Consider the following 15,984-nt stretch of genomic DNA (forward strand, 5'->3'; position numbering starts at 1 on the left):
CGGTTGGTCAACGCAGACCATTGACCAGGTCAGTCAAAAGTCAAAGTTAACCAAAAAGCTTTTTTACCTCAGATGTCTTCTGTGGTGGTATTTGATGGTGCTGCAGCGTGTAGGCAGCATGCCACGGGTTGTGAATGCCCATGACATCCCCTTCTACTAAAACTCTGACAAGGGTAAGAAAAAAGCCTCCTTGCACGCTAAGAAGAGGTCGAGATAATATGTGAAAAAATCCCTCTTCAACCCATGGTACCTCATGGGAGCCCTATTGGAAAGGTCACCTCCCCATCTGTAAGCCCCAAATGAGGAGAGCGTGGGAGAGGGAGACCTAGGGCAAAGATCTGCCAAAAAAAGAGAGAGAGGGGGGCTGCCACATGGGCAGCACCTCGCAGCGAACAAAAGCGGGATTGTCCCAGGGCAAAGGCGCAATTGTGACAAGGAGAGTGGGCAGGCTTATGGCCTGCAACAGACCTAGGGGAGAACAGCACCAAAGCCAGCTAGAAGGAGGGCTGGTTGGGCTGGTTGGAGCCAGTCAACCAGGCCCAGGATGGAGCAGATCAAGGGGCTGGGCGCCAAAGGCCCCGCTATATGTAGCCCCACAGGTCGGTGGAGAGGCAGGGCACAGGGCCCAGAGGCGCTTCGAAAAGAGCGCCCATGGCAGGGGCTGATGGGTCGGCCAGTGGACCCTCATGGGTCAGCCATTTTGGAGCAGTGAGTCAGCCAATCAAGGGCCTGCTGGTCGGTTGATTTGGGGCAGGATTGCCCTATATAAAGGGAGACCCTTGATCTAGATTTGAGCATCCAAAGAGCTTCAGTGGATTCTAAAGAATCAGAGCATGAGTTACCTTATGGTCTTCCCCCTCGGAGAATAAGATAAAGCTTCTTTGGAGGCTCAGACAGTTTTCAATCTGTTAGAAAAGGCGGCAAAATCTGCCATGTGTCACCTCGGGTTGTGCCGGGTGCGGGGGTCCCAATCCTCGTGCAATGCCTCCCTTTCACCCAAAAAGAGCCAGCTGGGATTGTTGTGAGGGTCTCAAACCCTGTGTATATACAAGGAATCATGCAGCACATATTTACTTATGGGATACCAATGCCATGTGTCGACACGCATGCACCAAGGGCCTTGAGCCCCTTCCACTTCCAATAATCACATTGATGCCACGAGGCAATTTGGGCCACACAAAGCCTCCCAAAGCCTAAAGTTCCAACACCCCCCCATGGTCCAAACACCACGAGTGAGAACCGGACAGCCAAACACGGACCGCCCACACAAGGCTAAATCAGCCATTCAAATTCTGACCACCCACACAGGGCTGGGTCAACCAACGAACTACTGGTGGACAGCTCACGAACCATTTATTGACTGACACATGCCATCATCAATCCCTGCACCAGCCACCTGAGAATTCATCACAGAAGATACCGCCGTCAAAGTCTGGACAGGTACTACAGTCAAAGCACCCACAAGCTGCCACTTCCCCTGAGCACGCACATCCCCTTGTCAAGTGCACAAAGCAGCCAGCTGCTGCCACCTCAGCATACGCGCAGACAGCGCATGCACGTGGGTCACCACTTCCCCCGTGCACGCGCAGGAGCTTTCTTTGAATAGGTCCAATAGCAGCTGCAATAGGTAGAAGTCCATCAAACAGTGCGCCGCCAAACATGTGGCGCAATCACAAAGTCCATAGGGGTCAGCCCTACTCTGATACAATGTTAGAAAAGGCGGCAGAATCTGCCATGTGTCACCTCCGGGTTGCGCTAGGTGCAAGGGTCCCAATCCCCGCCCCATAGCCACGCAATGCCTTCCCTTCACCCAAAAAGAGCTGCCTAGGATAGTGAAGAGGGTCTTAAATCCTGTAAATATCCAAGGAATCATAAACCACATATTTACTTATGGGATATCAAAGCCACGTGTCGACGCGCCCCAAGGCCTGTAGTTCCAACACAAAAAACTGTATATGCTGAGCCTCTGAGAAAAAGCAAGAGAGCAAGAGTGAGCAAGATGGAGAGTGAGCTGAACGTAGTTCACTCCCAAGATGTACTGAACTGAAGTTTAAGTACAAGGAAAGAAATAAGGGTTTTGACCTTATCTAATCACTAACTGTAGTTAGAGATTAGACCGTGGTTAGGGGGAAAAACCTCTAAGAGGGAAAAGTGCCCCTAACTCACTTATGACATTACATTGGCCACTGCCTAGAATATATTAATAATTCTAACAACCCCCTGCAGTGCCAATGTGGTGTACAAGGTAGTGATCAATCACCAAAAGGAGATAAGTTTAGGGCACTACGAAATACCTTAAACTTCTCACATGGAAGTGCTTTGGTGAAGATGGCTGCAACATTGTCATGTGTTGACACATAGATCATACTGATCTCCCCTGCATGCAACTTCTCTCTGACATAACCTCAATGTGCTTCGTGCGAGCATGAAACACAAGATTCTTTGCCACTGCAATAGCACTCTGACTATCAGTGAGAATAGTAGGAGGACCCTCCAATATGAGACGAAGATCAGCGAACAAACGTCGCAGCCAAACACACTCAACTGTCCTTGTGAAAGCTACCATGTACTCAGCTTCACACGAGGAAGTAGCCACTATAGATTGCTTCTTGCTCAACCAAGAAATGCAAGCGTTGCCCAAAAAGAAACAATTACCACTAGTAGACTGCCTAGTATCATAGTCTCCAGCCCAATCCGAATCACTGTAAGCATGCATTTGCAAAGTCACCCCCCTTGGGAAACATCAAGCCACCAAATAAAAATTTGCACGGCACCCCTTGACGGGCGCCAGCGTCCCATCACCGGCTATGCACCAGCCAGGGCAACATGACATACGGAGGATTCTGCTCTGCTCTAGTCCTTTTCTTTTCATTGTTACATCCAGATGTATTTGATTATGTATGATTAGACTTAGGATTCAGCACGGGTGATGATGCTCGTTTCAGTAGCTCCACCCTTACTGTGATTTGTATTAGGTTTTCTTTCAGTCTCGTAGACCCATCGGTCTTCCGAAGACTCTAATAAAATTTATTTATTTATTTCTTTCTCTCTCTCTCTCTCTCTCTCTCTCTCTCACACACACACATGTACGCACGCACGCACTTTTTTTAGTAAAGCTTTTATTACCAAGTGAAAAACCTCAAAAGAGGTAAAAACCGACAAAAATTACAAAAATAAAAAGAATAACCCTAGCCCAAAGGACAGGATCAAACATCCCAAGAAGTCAAGGAGAAGTAAGTACAAGTATCTAGGATGACGAATGAGAGGACATGAAGACGACATCCTCCAGAGGAATCCCATTTTGAGCTAAAAACATATGTAGTGGCTTAACGGAACCATCTGCAACCATCTGCAAAATAAACTTTCTTGGGACCCTTGTGAGTTTTCTTCACAAATGCGGATATCCGGAACTTTTGGAGAAGAGGATCAAAAGCTGCTTGCATCAGAGGGTGAAAATCCCCTAGCACAAATGTAGGAGAAGCTCCACCTGATACAGAGGAAGAACCAGAATCCAACATCTGAGAAGCATGCTGGGCAGTTGTATCCAAATCCAGCAGAAGCATCCGTAGTATCAAGCCCAATCGGCAATGAAGTTTCTGACTAATGACATGCATCCACATCAATATCCACAAAAGGCATAAGCTGCTGATCACATGCATCCACTCCAATATCCATGATAGATGAAAATGCTGAGACTCATCTGATGGAGAAGCAGGCTCAGACTGATCCTCATCAAAGCAAGCTGAAATAGGCATATCCAATCGATCCTTAGTCTCAACAATAATAGGCATTTGTGAATCATGCATAGCCTTATGGTTCTCAAGAGGTGTAGACTGAAAACTAGGCATTTCCTGCATCAAATTATTAATCTGTTGTGTGGAAGCCTGAGGATGTTCTGAAGAACATGCAATACGGACAGGAGAAGAAGTAGAAGCATGAGAGGAATCTATTCTTCTCCGTTGTTGTTTCAAAGAGAAAGGAATAGGTTTGCCAATTGAAGGCGTAGCCAAATTCTGAACAAGTTGAGTCGCAACTTGAGAACACTGGTGAGCAAAGTGACCAACCTTTCTGTATTTGTAACAAGCATTGGGGAAAGAAGAGAAGCGCAGGGAAATCAATAAGGAGAGGATAATTGCATGTCAAGAACCAAATACACTGGTATAGCCTGCTACATATCCCAAAGAACACAAAGATGCACATCCTTGCTCGGCACAAGATATTTTTCTTGCAAACCATACTAAACTCTGCCCAATTAGTGCTGCAATAGTATGCAAGTGAGCAAAGAGATGTACTGGGAGGGATTTTAGAGTGATCCACATAGGACAGAAAGAGAGAAATTCCATTGCCGGAATCCCATGGCATGACATAAGCCAATAAACCACGAGCCATAATGGCACCTCTGGAAAGAAGAGAGTGTAAGACATCAAAAGTGGCACACTGAGCATAGTAGAACCCTTTTCCAAGAAAGATAAACCACGAAAGAGCAGCTTCATCCCTTGTAACTTCTTGAACTTCTTAAGAAGAACCCTTTTCCAAGAAAGATGAACCACGAAAGAGCAGTTGCATCCCCTATAACTTCTTGAACCCAAGCACGAAGCTGATGCTCCTTCAAAACCTTGCCCATGAAATATATAGAGAGGCCCAGCTTGTGTGCTTAAAACCAGATCTCACAGTAATGTGCGATGAAGCACCGATGAAGAAGGAAAGGACCGAACAGAATCAGCACATAGGGACTCCAAAGCATCGAATTGCATTGCAGATGAGGAGAAAGTGAACAATTCTGACTTGAAAGATTTCTCGACAGAAGAGAGAAGCGTCACTCTTCCGTTTGGACCAAAAGGCAACTGCCAGCAGATGAGGCTTGAAACTTGAAAGCGGAATCATCATGGCTGAGAAGTGATGGTGAACCCAAAGGGATTGACGTTAAGGGGACTTCAGGAAGGGGTGAAGAGATGTCGACAGAAAGTAGCGCAGATTGGGCAGAAACAGGAGAAGCAGTATGCAGATGGAATGGTAGGCAAACTTGAGGCCCAAGTGAACGGAGGGCCTGCACGTGACAATGATGAAGAAACATCAACAAACAGAGGCGATGATCGGGCAGATCCGAGGGAAGCAGGAATTGCAGACGGAAAGTCGGGAGGACTGAAAATGGCAACAGAAGGAAGCCCTGTGCAAGGCGGTGGGAGGGGGAGGGCTGTGGCAGCATCCCCCCCTCCCCCCCCCCCCCCCAAAACACACGCGCACACACACACTCACTCACTCACTCACTCACTCTCTGCTTGCTCCCCTCCATCACCATAGCCTAGCCTTCTGTCTGCCATCGCCATAGCGTAGCCTTCAGCCCTCGTCTGTTCGGAGCTTCCTTCAACTCGTGTCTGCTGCCATCCACTGCTTCAGTCTGTTGGTGTTCTGGTGCCATCAACTGCTCCAACCTGTGGGTTCTTGCCATCAATTGGCGTCTCCAGCTAGTAGCTCCCACGCACCTTCCACTAGCTGTTCAAGCCCATGAATGCCAGTTGCTCATGCGCTCCAAATTGCCATCGACTGACTACAGCAACTGTTTCCTCCAGCTTGCCACTTCGTCATAATCTGCTCCAGCTCATAAATGCCTTCAAGTTGACTGTTCAAGCTTCCAAGAAGCCTATCCGAGAATTGCTACACCTGTTGCTTTCGCTGCTTCCATGCCCTATCCATACTCGTCACTTCAGGCTCACTTGATTCAACTCGAGACTTGGGAGCAGATCGTCATGGAGGTTCAGTGTAGGAGGGATGGAGCAGCATCGCCTCATCCTACATCCTTGGTCAGGAGGGACTACAGCTTCATGAGGAGGTGACAGCCACAGCGATAGCCCCGTGCCATGGGCCAAACATAGAGGTACAGATAGCACCATGAAGTGGGCTATTGCTGAGACTTCCATATGGATCAACGTCGTGAAAAGGGAGTGTGCGAAGGCCGCCGTTCCAACCACCAGCAACAGAGGGCTAGTAAGGCTCTCAATATTAGATTGTAGGGGATCCCTCGCATAAGCTGTCTCAACTGAAAGAGCCCCCCCTGCGTGCCTTACTGCACTACGAGTCCTTCCAGGCAATGGAGCCTCAAGCCTACTCTCCCTGAGAGTTTGAAGCAACCAATTCGGGACTGTTTTGGCTGCGTGTATCTCTTGAATCTCTTGCCTGACAACTTCATCCACACCCTGAGGTGGTACAAAATCAGCCGGTGGCTGAATCGGGGCATGTGGATTTGGAGGAGGTTGCTGTAAATTCTGAGTTTCAGGGGGGGAACCAAATGCTATAGGAAGCATCCCCTCAAACACATCATCTGAAGAAGCTGGAATCTGAAATTCAGCATGTGTATGTGCTGAATTTTCAAAGAATATAACCTCTCTACTAACAAAAAACCTTGCACGTAGCAAGATTGTAGAGACGCTAGCCTTTACTTTGTGAACTATAATGCATTTAAGTGCCTTATCTGACAACTTGTGTCTAAACTCCACAGGCACGTGGGCATATGCAACACAACCAAAAACTCTAAAACGGTCCACTGAAGGCTTTCTCCCATGCCATGCCTCATAGGGAGTGATTGTCTTCAAAGCCTTTGTAGGAGCCCGATTCAAAATATAGTTGGCACATATGACGCCTTTAAGCCAAAACCTGTGAGGCAACTTCTTACTTGTAAGCATGCATCTATTCATCTCCATGGCAGTGTGATTCTTCCGCTCAACTTTGCCATTCTGTTGAGGTGTAAGCCTCACTGTAAGCTGATGTGTGATGCCTTTCTCCTTCAAAAATGCCTCAAATTCATCAGACATATACTCTCCCCCTCGATCTGTGCAAAGTGTCTGCACCTTGAGTCCTGTCTCATTCTCAACCATAGCCACAAAGTGTTTGAAATGCATAAACACTTCTGATTTTGCGTTGAGACCATCGACCCAAGTGTAGTTGGTGAAGTCATTTATGAATGTAACAAAATAGAGATAACCCCCAAAAGCAGGTGTCCTCATGGGACCGCAGACATCACTGTGAATTAACTGTAATTTCCATGTAGCTTTCACTGCACCATCTTTCTTGAAGGGAAGTCTATGCATCTTGCCAAGGATGCAACCTTCATATGCATGAGGAGGAGGCGACTCTAAAGGAGGCAATGCATCAACCATATCGTGCCTCTAAAGTGTCATTAAGCTGCCATAGCTCATGTGCCCATACTTGACATGCCATAACTCCGCATTCTGCATCGCAGCAGTGGAAGTGCTCACTGATAATGCAAGATCGGATCTTTTTTCATATAGATCAAGCTGAAAAAGACCCCGATATAAAGTGCTAGACAACATCAAAGCATAGTCACTCTCTTTGTCTCTGACTACGCACTTGTCATCATCAAAAACAACCTGAAATCCTCCTCTGTGAGGACACTGAAAGCAAATTCATCTTTATGCCTGGCACATAGAGAACATCTGAAATTCTGAAATCTGTGCCATCAGCGGATGTGAGAATAATGTCTCCCACTCCACACACTGAATAAGAAGAATTATTTGCACAAGTCACCTTCTTGGTGGGTGGAGGATGCAGAGATACAAACAGACTCTTCTTGGAAGTGATGTGCTTTGAAGCACCACTATCAAAATACCAAGTATTCAGTATCTCATTGACACTGAGAGAGCATGCATCCTTTGAAGGATCATAGCTGCAAGTCAAAAAAGCATATGGGCCATCATCATTAGTGGCTGTAGCATCTGAACTACCCACTGAAAAATCCTAAGTGCAAGACAAAAAGGCATAGTGCTCTTCCACAAAGTTGGCTGCAACATGGAGCTGATGCATCTGACACAGCCATACTTGAATCCCTTTTCTTCTCTTTAGCTATGCGCTTCTTGTATTCTCCAATATAATGACTTGGCTTCTTGCAATAATAACAGATGCCCTTCATTTTATGCTTATCTGCATCACCCTTTGCCTTATAAGAGGGCTGTCCTGAATTAGCTTTATGCTGATGTGCGGGCTGATTGGCATGTGGCTTTTGCTGCCCTTTACCCTTGGGCTTGAACTTGGAGAGCATGGCATGCTCGCCAGCCCAGGTTGCCATATTTATGCGAGTCTGCTCCTCCTGCAACAAAAGTCCTATCAACTCGTAAAAAGAGAGAGGATTGCTGCCTTTAGCGAGGTGTGAAACCCAAGATAGGACTCAGGAAGAGAGTTTAGAGTGGTGGTGATCATCTCTGAATCCGGAATGACTTCATCAATATTCAGCAACCGTTCCCTCAAGTCCTGAAGCTTTGTGAGGTAAGAATTCATGAAATCTCCCTCATCCATATGCGTATGGGAAAGCTCTCGCTTCAGAAAGGAAACTCTGGCGTCATTTCTTGCTGCAAACATACTCTCTAGTATCTCCCAAGCTGCCATAGATGTCTTGCATGACCGAATGTGAGGTATAATGAACCTCTTGACAGAGAGAGAAATCATTGAAAGAGCTTGTGCATCTCGAGTCCCATCTTTTTTGCTCTGCTGTGGGAGCTCCTAGAGCCGCTGCTCCAACTACTTGTGCTACATTTGCACCTCTACCCCTACCTCCAGCTGTAGGAGTGACAGGTGTAGCCACTATATCTGGTCTTGCTTCATCTCCATTGACATAATCCCAAAGATGTCTGCCAACCAAGATATTGCGAACCATGAAACTCCACAAGGAGTAGTTGATGCCATCCAACTTAATCTCCTATGTGAGAACTCCAAACACCTCATTGGGGTTGTTCTGAGCCATTTTCACCAGATAATCTTAAAAAACACAGCAAACTGACCAAGTAAAATCCTTTCCTGGGATATAAAATGCACAAGTAAAATCTGCAAAGAAAATCTATCACAGCCTATCAAAGGCTCAAAATGCGCTTCAATGCTCTATTGAATGCCCAAAAATCTGCAAATAGAATCTGCAAAAAGTGGCAAAAGTCTGCAAATTGACTCGTACTGAGTCCAGAACTGCTTGCAAACTTCTAAAATACTCTCTTACCTGCAAAATTGCAACCCAAATGCAAAAGCCTCAATTTCTTGCGGGACATTGCATACAAAAGAGGGCAAATGATTTGAAAGCCCCAAATATTGCACAAATTGCACTCTCCCTGCAAAAGCCCAAATTTTACTGCCGGATTGCAGTGCAATTGCAAAAGCCCCAAAATTCACCAAAACTTACAGATATATTGCAATGTCTGCTAAAGCTTCAAATGTGCTCCCAAAAGCGAAGCCAAACAATGGCTGATGCGCAATTGAGCCTACAAATGAATCCTGCCAACACATGACGGACACTGGACACCTTCAGCCTGCAAAAATATCTGCAAGTACAAAACTATACTGAATCCGTACAATGTACAATCTGTACGAACGACGAAATGCGAAACGGTACGGGCGGTACAACGAAATCTAACTGTTGACGAAAAGCAAAACGGTACAGCTTGTACGGACGAAGTGACGTGCAAGTGCGAAAATCCATACAGTCGTGTGGACTGTACTAACAGAGTGCGCAGGTGTACAGGCGACGACGAATGCGGTACGAAATTTGTACAGTTGTGCAGGCTATATGGACTGTACGGATGGGATGGAGCTGTATGGACGTCCGGGAACTGAAGCTTGGCGGTGGAGCAGAAATGCGGGAGCTGGAAGCAAGAGGCTGGGAGCAGGGAGCAAGTCCGAGAAGGAAGTCCTCTGATACCAAATGTGAGAAAAAGCAAGAGAGCAAGAGTGAGCAAGATGGAGAGTGAGCTGAACGTAGTTCACTCCCAAGATGTACTAAACTGAAGTGTAAGTGCAAGGAAAGAGATAAGGGTTTTGTTCAAGTGACAAAACCTTATCTAATCACTAACCGTAGTTAGAGATTAGACCGTGGTTAGGGGGGGAAACCTCTAAGAGGGAAAAGTGCCCTAACTCACTTATTACATTACATTGGCCACTGCCTAAATATATTAATAATTCTAACAGAGCCTTCAAAAAGAAGACGAAAATGCCCAGCAATTACCAAAATAATTCATATGGAGCATATTTGTCCAAGTAAATCTCCCTGGGAGCACCAATCATTTTGATGGGGGAAACTAATAGTACCATGCATATGTGCATGGACTGTAAGGGTCTGAATAAAGTGACCATCAGATCATTTGCATGACACCACATACTTCACCAAGCTCACCTATTTACGAGGAAAGAGGATGTCCCTAAGACAGGGTTTCTTACGAGATACGGGCATTATGAGTTCCTAGTTCTACCATTTGGACTCACAAAAGCACCTGCTACTTTTCACCAGATGATGAATGTTATATTTCGTCCATGCCTAGGAAAGGTTATCATTGTGTTTCTAGATGTAGAAAAGGGGATAGGGGCCAATTAGAGAAAGGGGATAGAAGAGCAGAAGGGAGAGAGAAGGGAGAGGAGGAAGAAGGGGGAGGGGAGAGAGAGAGAGACCAACTGGATCTACTGACCTCTAGAGGCCAAGATTTCTCTAGTGCCCTTCAAATATTTCTTAGTATTCTCCAATTGATTCCCTTGCCTCGTGGCAAGTACACTATGGATGTCTTGCAGCCACGAAGATGAGGGCAGATTGGTAAAATCAGTATAAACTTGTTAAAGTTTAGCTGTAAACAATTCCCTCCATATCCCATTATCATAATTTGTTGGCTGCCTGCTGGCATCTTCTCTCTTGTTTTGGGCCTTCTCTCTATCTCTAACTTCTCCCCCTTACTCTTTTTTCTTTCACATCACGAAACACGAGAAGTTAGCATGGAGTCGACAGTTCCAAATGCTGAACTTTCTGAACCATTTCTTGAAGGATCGCTACAGTAAGATCGGTGTAGCATATGCTAAGCGTGGGCTTCTACCAAGATGCTCTGATACCATGATGAAGAGCAGTGATCCACACCACGGAAAGTGAGTGGGAGACAGTGGAGAGTACAAATGCTGTTTCATTAACAAAGAGATTGATTGTATTTGTATATAACCCTAAATAACACTTCCAATATCACACTCTTGCATGTGGAATAGGATTTCTCCATATTATCTGCACACATGGCACAAAATCACTTATGTATTATGTTTATGTGAATAGGCACGTATAATTATTATGTTCATATTGCAACATCAACAGGAACGTGGTGCAGAATTTAGGGGCATTTGGCCTCAAATGATGCTTACGGTGTAAGACCCAGTCAAATCCAAACATAAACCAGATTTTGAGGCATGCTTCTCTCATCCGACATCATGTTGTAAAAGCCATTTGACTTTCAAACAAACCAGAGTCAGGCATGGACATCAGCATGAGTACAGGTAACCATCAATTTCATCAAAGGCTAGCCATTTTGATGACCTTCAATCTATCTGCCCGTCTACCAGTGAGTTCTAAGCAAGTTTGAAAAAAAAAATTTGGCACCAAAGGACATACATAAGGCACTCCAACATCTTTGGTGCAGCTCCTTTGTCTACTCGGTAATCCCCATTAACTAGATAATCAGGCTCCTTAATCACTGGAAAGACACCCCCTCCTATCCGCACCATCCACAGAAATCTGTCACATCCACATAAAAGTTACACTTTGTCAAATCTGACTCACTCAGCTTGTATGTACATCATAACAGAGAAATTTTCATATATATATTGCTTGCGTGCGTGCGTGCATGCGTGCGTGTAATTCAGGAACATGCCCAGACTCATCCTCTCAAAGCACAACAAATAGTGAAGATTCAATCTCCTGACAGTCACAAGCTTAAACTCCAAAAAACGTAGTTCCAGAAGCATACTTATTGATGTCATCCGAAGAATAGCCAGTTACTCCTCCAAAAACTACAAGAACATAGTCTACATCCAAATCTTTCATGATTTCATAGGCTTCATCCTCATATGATGACATAGCCCGGCCAACCGTGGCAATGTGTGTATTATTCCAGGTGTTATTGTCCACAATCACAGTTCTATTGCCCATGGCAGTAATTTGATATCCATAGTCCCACCACGACATCACTTTAGCATCCTCAGGCGTATTATGACGAAGCCAATAGTATGCCTCTCGAAAGTCATCAAAAATCACTTTTTCACCATTTGATTGCCTTGCCGCCAGTACAATCGATGGAGAAGAGTATGCCTCTGAGGTCACCCAGGTGCAATGAATAACGTAGTTCATTAATAAGTAGAACACGCCCACCATCAAAATAGCCGCACCTTTCTTTTGCATAGGTAACGACTGATCTGAAACCCCCTGTCATATTCAAACAGAATTTGTATTCATCTCTGTTTAGCGCATTAAAATTACAGTAATAATGATTGTGGCATAATTCATATTCTCCTAAAGTGCAAGATGCCAGCTGGAACACATATAGTGTATCAAAATTCAGATGGTGAAGACCTTTGCTACGGCCAGCCACAGTCACAAGACCGCATCAAGTAATGAATCTATCAAAAGAGTCAGTCAAAACAACCCAAAGAGCAAGAATACAATAGATACACCACCCTGGGCCCCAAAAAAAAAAAGAAAAAGATTGCAGTCTTCACCTTCGCGGATCCCTTAGCAGTACCAGATGACTTTGCAGTGCCTGTACTTGGAGCTTTAGAATGAATCAATCCAGACAAGCTTTTCAGCGTTGCTGAAACTGCGACTGCACTGGTAAGGCAAACTGCAGGAGTGGCCACCAGGATAAGCCGAACCATCACTCCAGCAAAATATAAGCTAGTAAGTCCATACATAATGACAAATATGGTTGCATCTGTCAATCTCTTGAAGCAGAAATAAAGACCAGCTGGAAATAATATAAGGAGAATGTGAAAGTCGAACATGAAAGAAGACCATGCAGTTGGCTGATGTTCAGACACAGATGCAATGATTGGAATGTGATCCTTGGCATAAGTAGGATCCAAGAGTGAATAAAACCGGCCAGTCCAAGGTGAAATATATCCTGTCATCATACCCAGAACAAGAGCCAATACTCCAGTTCCCGTTGCTGCCAATACACTCACTTTCAAAAAAGCTTGAAAGAGCTTGGGGTCATCTAGCTGATTCTTCACCCAGTCTACCAAATAGAAGACCTACACAGTTGATGAAGAAATTATTCAGAAAACTATAGATAGCCTAAGCATTCAAATTTTTAAAAATGCATCCGTCAGAAAAAGTCTCCATGATGTGGTAATTAACCCAGTTGCCATAAATACTCAACACTCATTTACGAAACAATTCAGGAAGCCCCACACAGCTGTTCACTCAGCAAACTATTCTTCGCTGCTTGTTTGCCCTTATTTTGGGCAATTTTGTTGAATACAGCAACCAGAGCAACTATGCATGAACTCGCATGAAACATGGAAGCCCACTCAGCAATGCATGGAGACAACATTTCTGCAGTACTGCACGATACCATACACTCTGATTTAGCTTTCCTTTGACAATCAGTAAGGTTTCATAGTCTTGCAGTTTTGCCTCAAATACATTACTAGCTTATATCAATGATTCTAATTTCCTGCAGTCCCTTCCAATTTCCCCTCTCATTTAACAATCAGCACGTATGCAGCTTTGACCAAAAAATGCTCTGTTACCTTATATCAGTAACTCAAAATACAATATAGAAGTATCCAGAACTCATTGGAATGACCAACAACTTAGAAATCCATATCAGAATATTCGTAAATACACATTCATGAGCGCCAATAGAGAAACCCCAAAAAAGCATGTGCAATAAAAATTTGTAGCTCCTAAATTGCTTTAAAAGATTGTTACAGAAGAACTTATAACAAGCCTAAGGGAAACTAAAGATGCTGCTCAAATTGGCCAATGAATCAAGTGCTTTGATATACGAATAAAAGCCAAGAACATTATCCTGATATGTTTAATCAAACTTGAAAACCAGTTTGACCCCATATACAGAATTAAGGTAATTAAAAAGAACAGAGGCCAGTGTGTTGTAAGCTGGATGTCCTTCTCTTATACTGTGAAACTTAGCATTCCCGAGAAAACAAGCCGCAAAGAATGAAGAGTGCATATCAGTTTTCGCTCAAAGTCTTACCTGCATCAAGAAGAAAACGCCCATGGCTGCCATATGCTCTCCAGACTGAACGTGCTGGAAACCCACAAAACGGATCTGCATTGCGAGCAGCATTCCCAGGATGTACGTGGTAGTGTATGCTACATAAAGGCGCAATGAGTACCTTCCAGTTACCAGCAGCACAAGAACGTACAATGGGAGAAGATTAATTATAAAGATGTAACCCCCCCAAGCAGAGACCATGTAGAAATAAGCAAAAGCCGATGCTACAGACCACGCCAGGGAACCTGTGTTCACTGCCTTGACAAAAAGATAGAACGTGAGAAGCAGGGCAAAAATAGCCACTCCTTCATTGTCATAAGAACCTGCGACAGATCTTGAGATATATCCAGGGCAAATAGCAATCAATGCGGCTGCAATTAAACCAGCTCCTGAATCCCAGATTTCCTTTCCAAAAAAGTATGCGACAACAGTCGTATTGGAGGCAAAAAATGGAGCGGTCATCACGCAAACGTCTCGAATATGGACTGCAAAACTTAGCAGCCTTAAGGTCCAGTACATCAATGCAGCCGTCACCATGAGGCCAGGATAGAGGGTGCCACCAATAATACGGCCCAAAGGATACCAACTTTCGTGATCGAACCAGTTCCAAAACTCATAAAAACCCTTCTGGGTAAGGTAAAGAGTGGTGCGGTAATTGAAGTAAGGATCAAACTCATGTATCATACTCTCATAGCGCAGCACACTAAATAACCTCGTGACGAAAGCGAGAACATAGATGAGCATCAACGAGCCAATCCGCAGTAATAACTCCTGCTGCTTCGTTTTAAGCCTGAAACTCTTCAGTGAGATCTGTAATGATTCCTGCACTGAATGCAATGGAGTCATTACCGATGAAACGAAGCCCTTGTCCCCGGGCAAGCCTGCTTTGGCCCCCATAATCTTTGGTAGCAAAGCGCACTAGAAGTGGCAAAAGGTCTGGGCCAATTCAGACACAAGGGTGGTGGTGTTGTGCGAGCTGCTGGCCGCCACAAAACTGGATAATTGACAAGGTTTTCCGTGATTCTACCGCTCGATCTGCCACCTTAAACGGAAAACCGAGCAAGTTTCAACTCCTCTGCACGAAACAGCCCAATTCGTACTCTTGGAAGGAAAGCGGCAGCTTTGATCGGATTCCGCTGCAAAATGAGGAGCAAGGTTAGGTGTTTGATCACGGTCCATTTTACTCAAAAGTGAATAGTAATGATCGTACATCGATCTCGTGTAATTTGAGCGTCTTGCAGATGAAGGAAAAACATTTGGGGTAGAAACGGCGCGCGCCCCCGCCCCCCCTCCTCTCTCTCTCTCTCTCTCTCTCTCTCGCGCGCGCGCTCGCTCGCTCGCCGTCTCACAGACAAACATACACAAATTCATCGGTGGCATTCCTAAAAGGGAGCTCTACTCCGACGATTTGCAACAGCAGCGAAAGCGAGCATTTCGGAAAAAGGGGGAGAGAAGGGCAAGATCTGGCGATGGCGAGGAGAAAGCAGAGGGTAGATGGGGAGTGGAGAGGCAAACCAAATTTCTGTTTTGGTTGCTGTTTCGTCGTCGTCGGTCGTCTTCTTTTCGTGTTCAGTTTGGGAGTCCTTATTAGAGAGTAGTAGTAGATTCTTTGAAAATAAAACCTTCTCTTCTCTTCTCTTTCTCTTCAATTCCCTTAAAACCCTTACCTCCTTCAGTTTGCGTCTCTCTAGAGCCCAATGTCCTTGTCTCCTTAGGGTGCTTATCCTCACTTTCTCTCTCATCATTTCTTTCACTTTCTCATTTCCTTCTTTCATCCTATCGCTTCTCTCTCCCACAAATTACACATATTAACTCATTGTTATTTCGTAGCTTCTCTTGTTGCCGACCCTGAATCTATAAACGAATAGCGATATCGAGAAATGTAAAGCAAGTCCATTCAACACATGTGCAAACAAGGGAGGATGCGTAATGAAATATTAGTTTATCGCTT

General features: G+C 44.9%; 1 protein-coding gene across 2 annotated transcripts in view; it reads right to left on the bottom strand.

Moving 5' to 3' along the window:
* STT3B (staurosporin and temperature sensitive 3-like b) overlaps positions 1 to 15,657 on the bottom strand; it is a 32,295-nt gene extending 16,638 nt beyond the window's left edge. Inside the window, exons 1-5 of one of the 2 annotated variants that reach the window (XM_087369652.1) lie at positions 15,549 to 15,657; positions 14,013 to 15,169; positions 12,514 to 13,044; positions 11,766 to 12,220; positions 11,411 to 11,533 (exon numbers count right to left, since the gene is read on the bottom strand). In XM_087369652.1, coding sequence (XP_087225778.1) covers positions 11,411 to 11,533; positions 11,766 to 12,220; positions 12,514 to 13,044; positions 14,013 to 14,930 — 2,027 coding nt within the window. In that variant the 5' untranslated portion in view covers positions 14,931 to 15,169; positions 15,549 to 15,657. Of the gene's footprint in view, positions 1 to 11,410; positions 11,534 to 11,765; positions 12,221 to 12,513; positions 13,045 to 14,012; positions 15,170 to 15,243; positions 15,309 to 15,548 lie in introns of those variants that run through there. The other variant, XM_087369737.1, reaches the window with a different exon arrangement.
* Between the last annotated feature and the right edge of the window lie 327 nt (positions 15,658 to 15,984).

Source organism: Dipteris shenzhenensis, chromosome 1, assembly GCF_047967505.1.
Source record: "Dipteris shenzhenensis isolate YYH24624 ecotype China chromosome 1, Dip_SZ_1.0, whole genome shotgun sequence".
NCBI classification, from domain to species: domain Eukaryota; kingdom Viridiplantae; phylum Streptophyta; class Polypodiopsida; order Gleicheniales; family Dipteridaceae; genus Dipteris; species Dipteris shenzhenensis.